Below are 18453 nucleotides of genomic sequence, written 5' to 3'. Positions count from 1 at the left end.
CAGTCAGAGCACAGGGAATACCGCCATCTTTACTACGGGCGGAAATTTGAAGGACCGTTTAGCACCGGTAGAAAAGCGCGGAAGATTAACTCCCCGCGATTAGGAAAGTAGACGATAATGGTTAGAGCGCTCCCGTGCCCTCAGTCAAAATGGCAACCGTAGTTGCTTCACTGACTTGAAATCGGCGCCATGGAGGCGTCTAGCGTCCTGCCGCAGAGCTAGTCGGGAAACGATTTTAAACTGAGGAGGCGGCTGAACGTAAGGTTGCTGCTTCTTAACGGCGGGATTTTGAAGCTGGCGTTGGCCCCTGAGGGCTCAGCTGGAGAGGGGCGAGTTGGGACACACTGTCCCTTGCCCTTTCCCTCCGTGGGCTGAAGCAGACTCCGCAGGAGCGAGGGTCGCGGAGCTGGGTGGCTGAGTCAGCGGAAATGTCCCTCCCGGCGTGAAGTGTCGGGCTCGGCTGGCGCCTGCGGGAACGGAAATCTCCTTACTGGGCCCGTTTGCGTCCGTCGTGAACCCACCTGTGGTGGAGCGAGAGGGAATTTGGGAGCGCCAGGGGTTCCTCCGGACTTACTCTTCGCTGTCATTTTGGCGGCTGTTTTACTTCAGGGGATTTCAGTTTCGACGTAGTTTTGGATCCAGACTTGAAGAATGATTCGTGAAGGGAATGGTTGACAGCGTCATCACGGCATTTTATTGGTAAGATGCTTTGTTATTGGTCCGGGCGTGGCAGTAAACTTTGTGTTTTGCCCTGTTGTGTGGTCGTTATCTTTACAATACTTGGGGGTTTAGATGTGTTTCACACGACCTGCTTAGCATTGGCGTTAGGTGACGATGTACAAAAGTGATTTAAGTCAGGGTCCCTTCCTTCACGGACTTAGCACAAGAAAAACAACTGAGTTGTAATTGTGTGTTCTGAACTGCAAGTGCAAGAGGAATTGGCCGGAGAGCTAGCTCTGTGGATGCTTGGAAGCTTCTCCTGAGGAGATGAAACTTGAAGGATAGATTGGATTTGGTCAGGCAAATGGGTGTGGAGAAGTAGTCTTAATTGGCAATAGGTTGAATAAAAAAGTCCGGGAGCAGAGGCAAACATGACAGGCATGAAGAGCAGGAGGGTGAGGTGCAGCCTAGGGGAAGGGGTGCATGTTTGGGGGTAGGGCAGTGGCTCTTTTCCGTTTAAAGAATCATCTCCTGGACCTTTCTTCACCCCCTTCTCCCACCAGATACACACGCATACACCATTTTGCATCCAACCTTAGAGGGCTTTTAGATTTTGGAAAGACCCTTTGTCCATGGATCTTGGGGTAAGAACTGAAGTAGTAGAACATGAACCTGGATAGGATCAGATAATATGATCAGGTGCCTTGAAACCCAGGCAGAGAAGTTTGGGCTTCATTTATTTAGAAGATGTGTGGGAATTGTTATGGCATCTCAAGCAAGGTAATGACAAGATAAAAGTGGTGTCTATGGAGAAACTAGTCGTGGATTGGGGAAAGGGGTTCAGACTGGGAATAAGATAAATGGCTATAATTAAGAATGCAAGTGAAGGCCAAATCTGAGAGGGCTAGTATGTATGCTTTTAAGAAATATGTCAGAATTTGATGCTAATTCGGATGTAAACGTGAAGTTGAGGGAAGAGTAAAAGTTGACTAAGGAGTATTTTAAGGGGCAGGGAGGAAAATGAGAAGGAAGAGTGGAATTATTACTGAGAAACAGGGTAGTTGGAAGGGAAAGATTGATTGTGAAATAATGTTTAGCTTTAACTTAATGAGTTTGAGGACACAAAAGTTTAATGTTTTACAGGAAATTGGAAATGCAGGTGCAAAGGTCTGAAAATAGAGATTTAGGAGTCATATGTAGAATGAATGTTATCATATGGAGAATGAGTGATTTCAGAGTCTGGGGAGACACGCACTGTTGGGACTGGAGGAAGGATAGGAATCAGCAAATGAGTCAGAAGGAACCATAAGAAACAAGGAGGAGAAATAATTGAGTGTCTGAAAACAACAAGGTAACAAAGTTTAGAGGAGTAAGGAGGAGCAAACTTGATGAACCAAGTATTTGGCCATGGTTTTCGCAAAAATATTATTGGTAATCTTCAAAAGTGCTGTGTCTTTATAGTGATGGATTCATAAGAGAGGTTGCTGAAGATTTCTAATAAAATATTTATTAGTAAGTGCAGACAATAGTTGTATACCGTATTTCCAGGAAATTGGTCTCAAGACGAATGAGACGGATAGGATTTAAACAAAAAATTTTTAGTGTTAGGAATACAAGAATATGCTTGGCAGTGGAAGAAAAGTATCCTGTGAAGTAGAGATTAGAGATGATAGAGGTTTGAAATAAACGTGGGAGATGGTGCCCAAGGGAAATGTGAAGGGACATGGAGATCTAGAATATTGGTTGATGGATTGGCTTTAGAAAGCAAGTAAGAGGACCTCTTTCCTTACAGTTGGAAGGAAGAATATTGGGACAGTAAAATATTAAGTCAAGCTATATTTTTAACCTCTTAATTATCTGGCGGGGCAAAATTGCACATTATTGAGTATGGAGTGAGAAAGTAAAATAGGTATAAACCATTTTCTAATCTTTAATGCATGGATTGGGCTATTTCACATTACTGCAGTATTAAATTACTCAAGGGAAATGTTTTCTCAAAACCAGTCCTTTCAGAGCTAGTAGTCTTTCACCTAGATAGACTTTAAAATCCTTTTGGAATTCATAGAATTTCTCTTTTAAGGAGTCAAATTTAGTAGGGCTTATTTTGCCTTGAAATTGATCCCTATTGAAAGGCAGTGTGCAAGAAGGAGGTAAGAGCACCCACTCTAGTGTTAGACTGTCTCGGTTCAAATTCTGGCTCTGGCATTTTTAGCTGTATGACTTTGGCAAGTTATTTAATTTCTTTATCTTCCTATCTGTCAACTGGGAATATAATAACCCACCTCATACAGTTGTTTGAGGATTAAATGAGATAATATTTGTTAAAGGGCTTAGAAAGTTACCTGGCATATGATGAATACTCAATAAATGTTAGCAGTTATTCCAAATAACAGATTTGAAAGAAACATTCAATGTAGATGGGACTGATTAAAATTCCATTTTGAATAGACAATTCTGTATGCATTTAAAGCCAGACTGCTTTAGAGTAGCTGCTATTTAAGTTGTATGGTATATGATCTTTCTCTGGGCATTATCTGAGTTTTGAGAACTATATATTTAATTTATGGAGTTTGGTTCAAGATATAGAGTGTGTCATACTTTGACATGATGAAATTTAAATATAATGATAAATAAAGCTCTTCATTTGTGAAAAAAATTTTTGAAAGGGTAACTGTGCCACTACTTGAGAGTAATTTTTATAACTTTTAAATCATAATTCCTTTCAATTTTGGAGTTCCATGAAATACTTCTGTTCAATTAAACCAATACTTGCTTAACAATTAAACAGCATTCAACATTATACTAGGGTAATTATACAAGAGAAATACAAAGAGCATGATTTCAGTCAAAGTAGTTTAGTTTTGCTGGGAAGAGAAGAAATGCACACCAAAAAAATAGTACAGGGAAGTAGATGAATTCGGGCCAAAATGAGTGGTAGAGACTAGGTGATTGAAGAGAGCTGTGTGGGCTGGTGTATTATTAATCTCCAAAGGTTTTGTAGAATATTCTCGAGGGATTTTGTTAGACTCATTTAGAGGGCTTTTGGGCTTTTTCAAAATATTTACCCCTGAGGATCTCATTCTGTACACACACACACACACACACACACACACACACACACACAGCTTCCCAGAATGAGCCACTGATACAGACACAGACAGAAGTGTGTAACATAGGTATTCTGGGGGGAAAAAGGTTAACAAAACCCTACTATTTGAAAGGGGATCAAATTCACACATGGTTTTAATGGAGGTGGAATGGAAGAAGAACACTTGAGATAGGGAATACAGTTGATAAGCAAACACATGACGACAAGAATGTGTTTATGTCTAAGAGAAGTAGGATAAGGACAAGCTGAATTATGAGTTATGAATACCCAGCAGAAGAGTAGAATTTATCTCATCACTGTAAAGTTTTTTGCACAGGTGACTAATAATAAAGTACCATTTCTGAAAAATGGATTACCCTCAGATATGGAACGTTTAGTTGTGGTAATAAGACCTGGCTAAGGAATTAGCTTTGGGAATGGATGGAGAGACTGAGGAAGGAAAAATTCAAGAGAATGTGCTTAATGATTGTTAAAAAATGAAAGTGGGAGACTACTTAAATAAATTTAAATTAACTTAGAAAATTGACAAGAATTTGAAAATGGACCAGCTAGCTTTTGCAAGGAGGACAGAAGGAGTTGAATTTAGTTTTGAACATAACTGTGTTTGAGCTATCTGTAAGATGTTCATAAAAATAGCCTATAGCCAATGAGAGATATAGGATTTGATTAAAAAGTCAAAATGGGGCAGGGAGTAGGAGGGAGAGAGAAAGAATTCCTTTATAGTAGATAGAGGAATCAGTGAAACTATGAGCATGAATTAACTTTTTAGTGTTTAGAATTCTAGTTTTATTTCTTTTTATGTAGACCATGGATTCTTATGATGCACCAGAATCGACTCCTAGACAGTGTGCATCCTCAAGGCTTAAAGATTACTTTATAGGTGCCACCCCTCTGCAAAAACGATTAGAATCAGTCAGGAAGCAGACTTCATTTATCCCGACTCCACCTCGAAGGAAAATTCCCCAGTGTTCACCACTGCAGGTATGCTCTTTGTGTTCCTTTGTGTTACTAATAATTGAGAATGTCTGTGAATGAAACATTTCAATTGTTGTTACTATTTATAGTATTTTTAGTATATTCTTACTCCCTGTGGTAATAAAGTAAATGAGTAACAGCTATAACAATTATTCACACTATCAGTACCATATGTTTTTTAACCTCTTTTTTTTTTTTTTTAGTTCTTTCTCTTTATTTACTAGCTTTCAAAATAATGCTTGGGGTTGGTTTCCTAGCATTCTCCAATGGTGACAAAATTTTTGTTTTTTTGGTTGATTTTTTTTTTTTTAACTTTTTATTTTATATTGGAGTATAGCCGATTAACAATGTTGTGATTGTTTCAGGTGCACAGCAAAGGGACTCAGCCATACATATACATGTATCCATTCTCCCCCAAACTCCCCTCCCATCCAGGCTGCCACATAACATTGAGCAGAGTTCCCTGTGCTATACAGTAGGTCCTTGTTGGTTATCCATTTTAAATATAGCAGTGTGTACAAATCGATCCCAAACTCCCTAACTATCCCTTCAGCCCTGGTAACCATAAGTTCCTTCTCTTAAGTCTGTGAGTCTGTTTCTGTTTTGTAAATAAGTTCATTTGTATCATTTCTTTTAGATTCCGCATATAAGGGATATCGTATTTCTCTTTCTCTGTCTGACTTCATTTAGTATGACATCCTCTAGTTCCGTCCTTAACCTCTTTTAATTTGGGACGTTTCCACAATATTTCTTTGTCTTTTATGACATTGACATTTTTGAAGAATATGTTTCCTCCTCTTCCCTTTTTAAATAGAATATTCCTCATTTTGTATTTGTCTGATGTTTTCTCAAGATTAGATTGAAATTATGTATTGCTGGCTGGAATACTGTATAGGTCGTGTTGTATCCTTTTGGGGAATAACATCTGGTAGCACATAGGTGATGTTAATTTTGATCATCTTGTCAACGTGTTGCCCAATAATTACTGCTTTATTCCCCCCTGCAACTAATAAGCAGTCTGTAGGGAGACACTTTAAGATAATACAAATATCCTGTGCCTCATCAAAATTTTGCCTCACACTTTACATCCTTCATCCATTGATATTTTTTGCCTAATCCCATCTTTATGGTGATGGTTGAAAAATAATGATTTTCCATCTCTATTTCCTCCATATTTACCAACCAGCCTTTGGCATTCTATTTTAGGCCCTTCTCATTTCTGTTCCATTTATTTATCTATTTATCAGTACAGATTCATGAATTCCTGTTTTTAAAATTTTTCTAATTCCTTACTAAATTATTTTCGTGTTTATATTGTTCCAGATTTGTCTGGTGGCAACATGCTCTGTTTTGATCATTCATAAAAAAAACCCTGTGTATAACATTAGTAATTTGTAATTTTACTGAACTATGAAATAAAGCCCCAGTCAATACAAGTTTTTTTGTTGTTTTATAAATTTATTTAATTATTTATTTATGGCAGCGTTGGGTCTTCGTTGTTGTGCGAGGGCTTTCTCTAGTTGCAGAGAGCAGGGACTACTCTTCCTTGTTGCGGAGCATGGGCTCTAGGCACGTGGGCTTCAGTAGTTGTGGCTCCAGGGCTCTAGGCACTCGGTCTTCAGTAGTTGTGGCTCGAGGGCTCTAGAGCGCAGGCTCAGTAGTTGCGGTGCATGGGATTAGTTGCTCCGCGGCATGTGGGATCTTCCCAGACCTGGGCTCGAACCTGTGTCCCCTGCATTGGCAGGTGGATTCTTAACCACTGCACCACCAGGGAAGTGCCGTCAATACAAGTTTGATGGATGCTTTTGAGTCACTTAGCAAGGAACCTGGCTGATCAGTCACCCACACTTTCCTTTTAACTTTTTCTTGTCTGTGTTGTGGGTCTAGTATCTTTTGGCATATGAGAAAATTTTTGCTTTTTTGTGAAAACTTTTTTAAAGAAAAATTACTAGGGCTTCCCTGATGGTGCAGTGGTTAAGAATCCGCCTGCCAGTGCAGGGGACACGGGTTCGAGCCCTGGTCCGGGAAGATCCCACATGCCGTGGAGCAACTAAGCCCATGTGCCACAACTAAGGAGCCTGAGCTCTAGAGCCTGCGAGCCACAACTACTGAAGCCCGTACGCCTAGAGCCCGTGCTCAGCAACAAGAGAAGCCATCGCAATGGGAAGCCCACGCACCACAACGAAGAGTAGCCCCCACTCGCCCCAACTAGAGAAAGCCCGTGTGCAGCAACAGAGACCCAACACAGCCGAAAATAAAATGTAAATAAAATAAATAAATTTAAAAAAAAAAGAAAAAAAAGAAAAATTACTAGTCCTGGTAATGAAAGTTATGGTTCTTGACCAGAAAACAGAGATTGTATATAAATTAAAGACTGGAAAAATAAAAAAACAAACATTGCAACAGTAAAAAAAAAAAAAAAAAAGACTGGAATGTCCAGTTCAGTGTTTCCTTTTCTCTATGATACAAATAATTTTGCCAGAGCTTTTTTTTTTTTTTTTTTTTGGCTGCACCATGCAGCCTAAGGGATCTTAGTTCCCAACCAGGGACTGAACCCGGGGACTGGCAGTGAAAACACCAAGTCCTAACCATTGGACCCCCCTTTTTTTTCCCCAAATCTTTTGATAGTAATAAGAAAAAAGTTTACAGCTTTTCCATGAGTACTCTAGTAAGAACAAATATTTTTGTCAAGTGGACAACTGTGGTGAAAGTTCCAAAAGATATTTGGGACTGTGGAAGTATGGATTCTATAGAAAAGTTCAATTCAGGATAAAACTAGGAGCTTATGTGGGGGTGTATGTGAAGACCTTCAGCACTGCTATAGTGCCAATACAAATGAAGTGTTTTGTTTTTAGTGGTCCCTGTGATTCTAATAGAGCCTGGCCAAAATACTCCCACTTATCTTTTTATTTAATCTACTGAATTAGAGTGATGGAGTGAATTTACTGCCAAACAATTTTAGAAGTTACTTAATTAAAACCAATCAAATTAGATGCTCCAGGAGTATAGTGGTGACTATTTTTAAACTCTATAATTTGAAGTTTCTAAAAGTCAAATATAACTGTTCATCCAATAAATAGTTATTGAACAGCTGTTCTAGATGACATTGTTCTAGGTGCTAGAGATATAGTAGTGAATAAAATAGGCAAAATTCCTGTTCTCATCAAACTCATACTCTAGTAGTGAAGACAGTAAAAATCAGACAAGTACCTAATGTCAGATAGTAATAAGTGCTGTGAAAAAAATAAAGCATGTTAAGGAGATATAGAGTGACAAAGCTGGAATGGGTGCAGGTGCTACTTCAGATAGGGTGGCCTCTTGAGTGACATTTGGGCAGAGACCTGAATGAAGGAAAGGAACATGCCATGTGAACTCCCTGGGAAGAACATTCCAAAGGGAAAGTACAGCAGATGCAAAGATCAGGTACCCAGTAATGGCTTTGTTTTAAATATTTAAGATACTGTGATTAAGTTCTTAGTTACTAATGTTCCCTAATTCTTAAACTTCCTTTGTCCTGATTTTTTTAGGAAGATGTTGATCCTCAAAAGTTTGCATTCCTTCTGCATAAACAATGGACTTTATATAGTTTAACTCCCTTATATAAATTCTCCTATACTAATTTCAAAGAGTATTCTAGACTTCTGAATGCATTTATTGCTGCTGAAAAGCAAAAAGGACTTGCTGTGGAAGTGGGAGACGACTTCAACATCAAAGTGATTTTCTCTACTCTCCTGGGAATGAAAGGAACACAGAGAGACCCTGAAGCATTTCTTGTCCAGGTATATCATATAAGCAGTACTTGCTTCCTAGGAGAAAAGAATGTGCGTTGTCTTGATTTAGAAATTGTGATCTTTTCTTACTGTTTTTAAAATTCTTAAGCTTGTGATTTATAACCTATTTTATGTCTTGTTTGACCAAATTATAGTAATTAGATATGACCAACTTAAAAAAAAAGTTTCTTTCCTTTTGCAATATAATCATGTTTATTTTAGAAAACTTAGAAAATACATAAAAGTACAAAGAGAGAAGTTTGAGCTGCGAAGAAGTTGGGATTCTTCTCCTGGAGCTGAGTAAAACCTACCCCTAGCTAGGGCTCCTTCCTTCTTTCCTTCCTTCCTTCCTTCCTTCCTTCCTTCCTTCCTTCCTTCCGTCCTTCCTTCTTTCCTTTTGAGGTTCTTGGCAGGCGAACCTCTGCTCTCTGTGGGCCCACAGATCTTCTACTTACACAACCCCAAAGACTTGTAGGCTTGAGGAAGTGAGGCTCCATCTGTTTGTGGAAATTTCTCTCAGTAAACTAGTGCATGGTGGTGACTCCAGAGTTTCATCCATAGTCAGTATAATGGAAAATTCTAAGACTTAATGACTCTTTTCAACGTGAACTTCAGGATTATATTAGAAAGCAAAGAGCCAGAGGATTACAACCAGAGGTTTGCTTTAGAAAGGGGACAGAAGACTCTGTGTACAGAGAAAAGGACCACACTGCACCCAGACCTCCAATGCTGGAGCAGAGATTCCCCTTCAGGAGGCCCCACAAGTCCTCCAGTTCCTACAAAAGGCCGAAAACAGTGGAAAGCCACTTACCCACACTGTCCAATATTCATCACTTCCGGCAAAGACTGGAACCTGTAAATCACTGTCAGAAAAAACACGACCATTTCTTCAATAACCGGTGGTTTCCAAGCCCACCTGTGCAAGGAATGACCACTGGCCCCCACACAGCACAACACAGAGAAGAGGCCAGCTGCTTCTCAGAGGACCACACCAGTGTCCATCAGGCAGGAGATCAAGACGGAGGCTGCACTGGCAGGTCCAGGGAGAAGGGAAGAGGAGGACATGGCGATGAGGAGCAGGTATCGTGGAAGAGGAAGCACCACAGGGATAAAGAGGATGAAGATTCCCACAAAGAGAACAGGAGGAAGGCCAAAGTGGCGCCAGGAAGCACAGAGAAGTCCAAGTACGGAAAGAAGAGCACCCATGATTGGGACACCATGAAGGAGGGAAGAAGGTCCAGTAGAGAGAAGAAGCATCCTGGCAAACATAGCACCCAGGAGTGGGACTTGTGGGATGAAGCTATCCTCGGTGGTTCTTACTGATGCTGGAGATTTGGGACCTGGATATTAAATGATTTGGATCCATTGGAAAGGCTGGATTAAATGGTATTGAAGCAATTCAATAGCCATACTTCAAAGAAAATAAAATTAGATCCCCACCTATATCAGACTCTGTTCAAATATAAAAACCCAGTTGGTTTAAAGATGTCAATTTAAAACCAAAATAGAAAAGTATTAGAAGTAAATATAGGAAAATTGTTTTCAATCTTGGAATATGAACGGCTTTCCTGAACAAGACATGTTAGCCAGGGGCCATAAAAGAAGAAAAAATAATACATGTATTTGCAAAAACACTTAAACTCTGCATGTAGCAGAAGATTTTGTTGTACATTTTCTTAAAAACAGAAATTAAAAGCTGCATTGTGCATATGCATTGAGCAGCTCCAGAAAGATACACGAAACACTGGTAACTGGGCTCTGGGGGCCAAGAACTGAGTTGGGGGGGCGGGTAGACAGAGGTAGCTGGTAGACTAACTTTTCAAAGTGTACATTTCTGTTTTGAATTTTGTACTATATGAGACTACTACCTTTCCAATAAATATTTTAAAGGTTAAAAAAAAATAACAAAAAAAACAAAGAAAGTTAAAAACCACAGTTTAACATTTTGGTATACATCTATTTGTCAATAGACAATCTGAATAGGCCTAGTCCTATTAAAGAAATTGAATCAATAATTAATAACCTTCCAAAACAGAAAGCAACAGGTCCAGATGGGTTCACTAGTGAATTCCACCAAACGTTTAGGGAAGAAATTATACCAATTCTCTACAATTTCTTTCAGAGATAGAAGCAGAGGGAATACTTCCTAATTCATCCTATGAGCCCAGTATTACCCTAATACCAAAACTAGACAAATACATTATAAGGAAATTACAGACTCCATCATGAACCTAGATATATCTATTTGGCTGTCTGTATCTATTAAAATTGCGATCATATTGCCCATACTTCTTCATTATGGCTTTTTTTTTTTTTAACTAATAATCAGTGCTGTAGATAGTTACTCATGTCATTTTGAGTAACTAAATGTAAATGTAAATTTTACGTTTTTGTAAATTTATCTGTATAATTCTATGGTTTTTTTTTTTAATTTGTGTCATGCTTTATTTATTTATTTATTTATTTAATTTTTATTTTATGGCTGTGTTGGGTCTTCGTTTCTGTGCGAGGGCTCTCTCTAGCTGTGGCAAGCGGGGGCCACTCTTCATCGCGGTGCGCAGGCCTCTCACCACCGCGGCCTCTCTCGTTGCGGAGCACAGGCTCCAGACGCGCAGGCTCAGCAACCGTGGCCCACGGGCCCAGCCGCTCCGCGGCATGTGGGATCCTCCCAGACCAGGGCTCGAACCCGTGTCCCCTGCATTGGCAGGCAGATTCTCAACCACTGCGCCACCAGGGAAGCCCAATTCTATGGTTTTTAGTGGGATTAAAATCCTAGAAATAGAATTTTAGCAAAAAAGTAACATTGTTGCATATTGTGATGTATCACACCAAGTTACTCTCAGAAATTAACATTTTACATTCCTTCCTATATGTAGTATATAAAAGTAATGGGACTGTCCTTTGATTTATTAAGAAACCAGATTTATTTTATTATTTATGCCTGCTTCTTCTGTTTCTGCTAAATTATCTCATTTTAGTCATTGATAAATTAAATTCTGAAACAGTTGAAATTTTGTTTATTTGTATAGATCAGGGGTTAGCAAACTATGGCCTGCTGCTTGACTTTGTAAATAACGTTTTATTGGAATAGAGCCCCTTTCATTTGTTTACATATCATCTATGGCTGTTTCTGTATTACAACAGCAGAGTCGTAGTTGCTACAGAGATCACATGGCTTGCAAAGCCTAAAATATTTACTATCTGGCCCTCTGCAGAAAAGGTTTGCTGACCCCTGGTATAGATCATAGTATTGGCAAGGATCTCAGGATTACTGGGATTAGGTTCAGCTGCATGTAACAGAAAGTCTAAATAACAGTGAATTAAAGACAATAGAGGTTTACTTGTCTTCCAAAAAAGTGTCCAGAGGTAAGCTTTTCCAGGATGGTAAATGCTTCATGAAATTGTTAATAATCTAAGCTCCTTCTGTCCTCTCTATCATCCTTGGTGCATGGCTTCCCTCCTATGGTCACACTATAATCTAAATTGGCTCCTGGAGCTCTAAATACTATATGTAAGTTCAAGGCAAGAAGTAGGAGGAAGATGGGAAAGTCAGACAGGATGCCTGCCACTGAGTAAATCTTTAATGAGACTTGCTGACACCCAACAGTTACTTCTTTTTACATCCCAGATGGAAGGGAGACTAGAAAAAAATTTTTAGTGGGTACTTTGCCACCCCAAGTGAAAGCACTGTTTTACTGTGGAAGGAAAAATAGATACTGGGTAGATAATTAGCAGTCTCTGTCAAGTTGAAGCAGTTGATGCCCAAAGAAGTTACATGGTTTGCATGTCATCAGGCAAGCAAATATTCTTGTGAGGAATAGAAATGACCTCTTGAATTCCTAGTATAGTGTTCTAATAGTTTTCTAACTAAATCTCATTTCTTGCCAGGGTTACAGGACTTATAGGTTATAAAAACGTGATAGACATAATACATCTGGCTTTAAGGTATTTGAAAGTCTCTTATAACTTCTTGAACAAGGAGAAAAATGGCAAAAATAATTGTTTAAATGATCATCTCTAAAGGGATATAATATAGGGCTGTGATCTTTACCTTGTCCTGGTCAAACTTTAATTAAAACTTCTATTAATATCTGGAAGGTATGTTTGTTATATAATTTACAAATTTAAAGTTTGAGGGATTAGTCAATCTGCTGGAAAATATAATCAAGATTCTAAAAGAGCTGAATGGATTGACACAGTGGGCCAAATTGAAAGAGATTAAAATTTTAATAGGAATAAGTTTACTGCCTCAGTGTAAGTTGGGGGGGATTTACTTATTAATAGCAAACATGAGTATGTAGGGCTAATTTATGTAGAGCTGTCAACCAAAAACCAGAAAACTATTAAGATTATATTAGTAGGAGTATAATCTAGGTTAAAGGTGGTGACAGTCCTGTAATCAGACCTTTTTGAAGTAATTATGTTCACTTATGAATGATTCCTTTGCCAAAGAATTTCAGAGAAGAGTGTCCAGATAGTGTGAGCACTTGAATGTATGTCATAGAAGGAATGGTTGAAGAAACTGGAGATGTTGACCATAGCAGTATATATGATAAGGATCATCAAAAATTTGAAGGGCTTTTTCTGTAGAAGAGAGATTAGATTAGATTTCATCTACATGCACGTAAGGAAGAAAGTAGGACCAGTGGTTGGAAACTATAGGGCCTAACATATGAAAGAACATTTTAAGTGGATAGACAGAGCTGCCTTAGGAAATAGTGACGTCTTCCTCAGTGGAATAATTCAAGCACATTGGATTTGGTGACCTTTTACAGTCCCTTCTAAAGGTTTTTTAAAAATTTTATTTATTTATTTTTGGCTGCTTTGGGTCTTTGTTGCTGTGTGCGGGCTTTCTCTAGTTGTGGTGAGCGGGGGCTACCCTTCGTTGCGGTGCACAGGCTTCGCATTGCAGTGGCTTCTCTTGTTGCAGAGCTCTGGCTCTAGGCACGCGGGCTTCAGTAGTTGTGGCTCATGGGCTCTAGAGTGCAGGCTCAATAGTTTTGGCGCACGGACTTAGTTGATCCACAGCATGTGGGATCTTCCCGGATCAGTGCTCAAACCCGTGTTCCCTGCATTGGCAGGCAGATTCTTAACCACTGCGCCACCAGGGAAGTCCCCTTCTAAAGTTGAGGTTTTTGTTTTACATTTTTTTAAAGTCTTTATTGAATTTGTTACCATATTGCTTCTGTGTTATGTTTTGGGTTTTTTTGGCCAGGAAGCATGTGGGATCTTAGCTCCCTGACCAGGGATCAAACCTGCACCCCCTGCATTGGAAGACGAAGTTCAAGTTGAGATTTTGAGATTTTTTTTTTCAGGGTACTGTACCTGGTTATACCATATTGGCACCCCTTTTTGCATTTTGGTTGCACCAAGATCTTGCCATATACCATGTCTGTCCTAATAAAGAGTATTAGGAGAAAGGTCAGTTAACTTGATACACCCTAATAATGATCAGGGAGACTATTACCTCTGTGGTTTTTGGCAGGTAATACTACATATCTTCTTATTTTTAAATGTACTAATTAATGATGAGAAGATGCACTTTAGGAGGAGATGTACTTTTGGATTTAATGAACCCGTTTGATTTTTCTTCATAGATTCTGTCAAAATCTCAATTGCCATCTGAGCACAGAGAAGGTAAAGTGTTGTGGACTGGTTGGTTCTGCTGTATATTTGGAGACAGTCTTCTGGAGACTGTTTCAGAAGATTTCACCTGTCTACCCTTATTCCTTGCAAATGGTGCAGAGACTAATACAGCCATAATTGGAACCTGGTTTCAGAAAACTTTTGACTGTTATTTCCGTCCCTTAGCAATCAATGCGTTTAATCTTTCCTGGATGGCTGCTATGTGGACTGCATGCAGAATGGACCATTATATGGCTACTACTGAATTTCTTTGGTCTGTACCCTGTAGCCCTCAAAGTCTGGATATTTCTTATGCCATACATCCAGAAGATGCAAAAGCTTTGTGGGACAGTGTTCACAAAACACCTGGGGAAGTTACCCAGGAGGAAGTTGACTTATTCATGGACTGCCTGTATTCACATTTCCATAGGCATTTCAAAATTCATTTATCAGCCACAAGATTGGTTCGTGTTTCAACATCTGTAGCTTCAGCACATACTGATGGAAAAATAAAGGTTAGTTTGAGCAAATCTAGTTAAGTAATTTTTCCTTATTGTTGCATAGTTTTCAAAATGTATGGCAATTGTATTTTCCACATTGAAGAAACACTTTGGGATGTCTGCCAATTGACGACAGTAGAGAGATTTTGTTTTATGCTTTATAAATGGTTTACTAAAAAGTCTTAAGCCTTCTATATGCAGCTTTATAGTGGAAGGATACTATACACTGTGTACCCATAGACTTGGGTAATAATATGACTTATTCTGTAGTAACTTTGAAATTTTCAGAATTTTCTTGTCAACTTTGAAATAATTATCAGAGTAACAGAGGATTTTGTGTGTTAGATAAGAAAATTAGAGTAGAAACACAGAACTAAAATGTCATCTTTATATTTTAGACTTTTCTATCCCTACTGGGAAAGAAATAATAGAGACATTGTTTTAGTGTCTATGAAGGCCTTATTAGAGAAAGTATCAGAAATAAACTGAGAAAAAAAAACAACAACTGAGAGTAGGCACCTAAATATATTTAAGTGTATTATATTAATATATTTAAAATATATTAAAATACAGCCACAATAAACACTCATGAATATTGGTCTTGTCACTGTGCTAGGAGTTTAACATACTTTAACTCTAATCTTTAGAGCAACCCTATAGTTAGGTGTTTTTATCTACATTTATTTTATTTTTAAAACAAGGAAGCTGAAGCCAAGATAGGTTTAAGTGACACATGCAAGATAGCTTAGTAAGAGGAAGAGTCAAGATTTAAACACTTAATCTCTTAGGTTCCAAGAAGTTCATACTCTATCTTATAAGCACTATTTTAATGCTTTTCGGACTGGAGGTCACAATGCAGCAGTAGGTTAGGAAGTAATTTGATGGGAAGAAACCAGCTTTAAAAAACAAAAGAAAAATAGAGTGGAAAATATAAAAATGAGAATATATAACATGTAGTAAGGATATACATTTGCTTGTACTGGGTCATGATGTTAAATTTATTTCTTACTATGGTTCACAGTAATAAATTTGAAATATTATACTATTCCATCTTACTTTGACATTATAAAGAAATAAATTTACATGTTAGCACCTCAGAATTCAATTTCATGAAGTCCTTATATTTTAAAATTTTATTTCCATATTCTCACATTCTATTAATAAACTATATTTTAAAACTTTTATATAATGTGTTCTTATCCATCTATGAATATAAGGGTGGGCCTGTTTTATCTGGTCTATTCTAAGGGCCTCTCGTAAGGATCTAAGACAGTAACTGTGGCTCCTAGGTTCAAATAATGCCATTGATGAAGGTAACATTTATCAAGCACTAACTGTGCCAAGCATTATTAAGCATTTACACATATTGTCCCATTTAGTTTTCACAACAACCTATTTGCATAGGTTGTAAAGAGGAAATTGTGGCACAGAGGATAAGTAGGCTCCTTCAAGATCACACAGTTAATAAGTGGAGTTGGAATTTAAACCCAGTCATCTGACTCAAAAGCTTATGCTTTTACTGCAACACTGTACTGCCTCTCAAAAGTTTGAAATTAATGTATTAACCAGGTTTCTGCCTCTGCTTAGTTTCTACAAGACACTTTGGCATCATATATCCCTTTGAGAAGAAGGAAGCTATGGAACTCTTTCTAGAAAATGTAGACACTCAATTTGCATATAAGTCTAAGGGGTTCATAGATACTCCTTCCCCCTTCTCTTTAGGCAGATAGTTAGCTTATCCATGGAAGCCAGGATAAATAAGAACCCTAGTCTAATTCCATCTAAGCACCATTGACTAATAGTTGTAAATTTATTAAAGTCAGTCATCTTTATTAAGTAAAGTCTATTTGACTTAGAACAGCAATGGTTTGGGTTTATATTCATAGCTTAGCTTGTAGATATGGAATTTAAAATAAGCCTGGAATATTTATCAAATATCAAACTGCTTTGCTATAAGTAATTGTATTTTAATTTTAAATGTCTTTTTTTTTTTTTTTTCAGATTTTGTGTCATAAATACCTTATTGGAGTGTTGGCATATTTGACAGAACTGGCAATTTTTCAAATTGAGTGAGGCCTTGTGGGGACTATAAGTTATGGATTATATACCTTTTTCTCATTGACTATCTGCCTGATTGCTATGCTGAGGGGGACTGCAGGAGAAATGGGCATCTGTGCATTTGTTTTCCTCACAGTGCCTTGGAGTTACCCAGATGAAAGCCAAGAAGGATCTAGAAGAACAAAGAAGGTGGTAGTGGATGAACCACAGCCAGGTGCTCGTGTAATATAGTCCTGGTCATCTGGGATGCCAGTCTCTAGAATATGCCGAGTTATTAATTTGTTGGCCATCTTTCTAAAAAATATATAATGTTTTATTATGTCAAAATTTTTAGGATTCAAATGAGATACCTCTAATATTGAATATTTCTGATTTGCATCTTTAAAACCTTTAATCCCTAATTTTAAGCATTTTAGACTTGTATTCAGAGAGAATTTATATGTTCTACAGACATTTTCCTAGCATCATTTTGCTGTAGAGAACCAGCAATCAAAATCCTCCCCAAAGGAAACTAAAGTTACTATACATTTTTTAAGCCACTAATACGCTTCTGTTTTTAATGCTGTTTAATTCTTATTGCAATGTTGAATTAAATATTCACTTTTAAAAGGAAGCCTTGTGTTTATCAGTGTCTTGGTGACAGATCTTTAATAAATATCTCAGGAATGGGAAGTCAAGGCTTTTTCTGTAGCACAAAGGTTACACAACAACTATATGGAATCATACAAATCATAGAGTTGAAAGGCAGCTGTGAATCTCTTTTGAGGGCAGGGATTATATTATGTAATTTTCATGTCCCTAATTTTGTTTTAGCACAGTGCTTGCTAAATATCTGTAGATTAAGTGAATTAATTTTAACCAACTCCTATATTTTGCAGATGAAAACTACAAAATTGCACAACTTAGATGTGCACAAGATGTTATATCTAAAACTCTTCTTTTTACTCACTGAGCAGAGGAAGATTTTGTTTTACTTTAGAAACAATGTTTTTTAAAATCTTCTTTGAAAGAAAATAACTATAATAGGCTGTGATTCAAAAACAAGGACTAACTTCTGGAATGGGGTATTATTTCACATATACTAGGCACAGCAGAAGTAGTGAAAAAAGCATGGGCTTTGGAGTCAGACATTCATTCATTCAACTAAAATTAAGCTCCCACTGTCTATTCAGAATTGTATTGGGTAAAAAGAGATACAGTAGTGAAGATAAAAAAGATCCCTGTCCTGTGGAAATTATATTCTAGTAGAGGAAGGCAAAAGATAAATAATTTCAGATGGAGATAAATGCTATAAATAAGGCAGTGCAGTATGAAAAATGGTGACTGGGATAGTGCCTACTTCATATACAGTTGTCAAAGAAGGTCTCTCTGAGGAAGTGACATTTGAGCTGAGTCCTGAATGATGAGAGGGAACCAGCTGTTTGAAGATCTGAGGAAGCATGTGCTAGGCAGGTGAAACTGCAAGAGCAAAGGCCTTGAGACAGGTAAGAGCTTGGCTTATTTGAAGAGTAAAGGAAGTCTGTGTGTCTGGAGCATGGTAAGGGTGGAGTAGTATGAGATGAAACTAAAGAGATTGTGTAGGGACTTCCCTCACGGTCCAGTGGTTGAGACTCTATGCTTCCACTGCAGGGTCGTGGGTTCGATCCCTGGTGAGGGAACTAAGATCCCACATGCCATGTGGCCAAAATAATAGTAATTAAATAAATAAAATTAAATTGAAAAAAAAAGACTGTGCAGCAGAGACTTCTTCCATTGT

The 18453-nt window shown here is 38.0% G+C and overlaps 1 protein-coding gene across 1 annotated transcript; it reads left to right on the top strand.

Annotated features, from left to right (window-relative positions):
• The first annotated feature begins 87 nt into the window (after positions 1 to 87).
• Positions 88 to 17256, top strand: CENPL (centromere protein L). The gene is made up of 5 exons (XM_007165342.3): positions 88 to 699; positions 4574 to 4750; positions 8272 to 8523; positions 14112 to 14654; positions 16641 to 17256. Exons 2-5 carry the CDS (start codon positions 4577 to 4579, stop codon positions 16710 to 16712), a joined length of 1041 nt encoding a protein of 346 aa, XP_007165404.1. The 5' UTR covers positions 88 to 699; positions 4574 to 4576; the 3' UTR covers positions 16713 to 17256.
• The last annotated feature ends 1197 nt before the right edge of the window (positions 17257 to 18453 follow it).

The sequence above is a fragment of the Balaenoptera acutorostrata genome, chromosome 1, assembly GCF_949987535.1.
Source record: "Balaenoptera acutorostrata chromosome 1, mBalAcu1.1, whole genome shotgun sequence".
Taxonomy (NCBI): domain Eukaryota; kingdom Metazoa; phylum Chordata; class Mammalia; order Artiodactyla; family Balaenopteridae; genus Balaenoptera; species Balaenoptera acutorostrata.
This window is presented reverse-complemented; position numbering and strand designations above follow the sequence as displayed.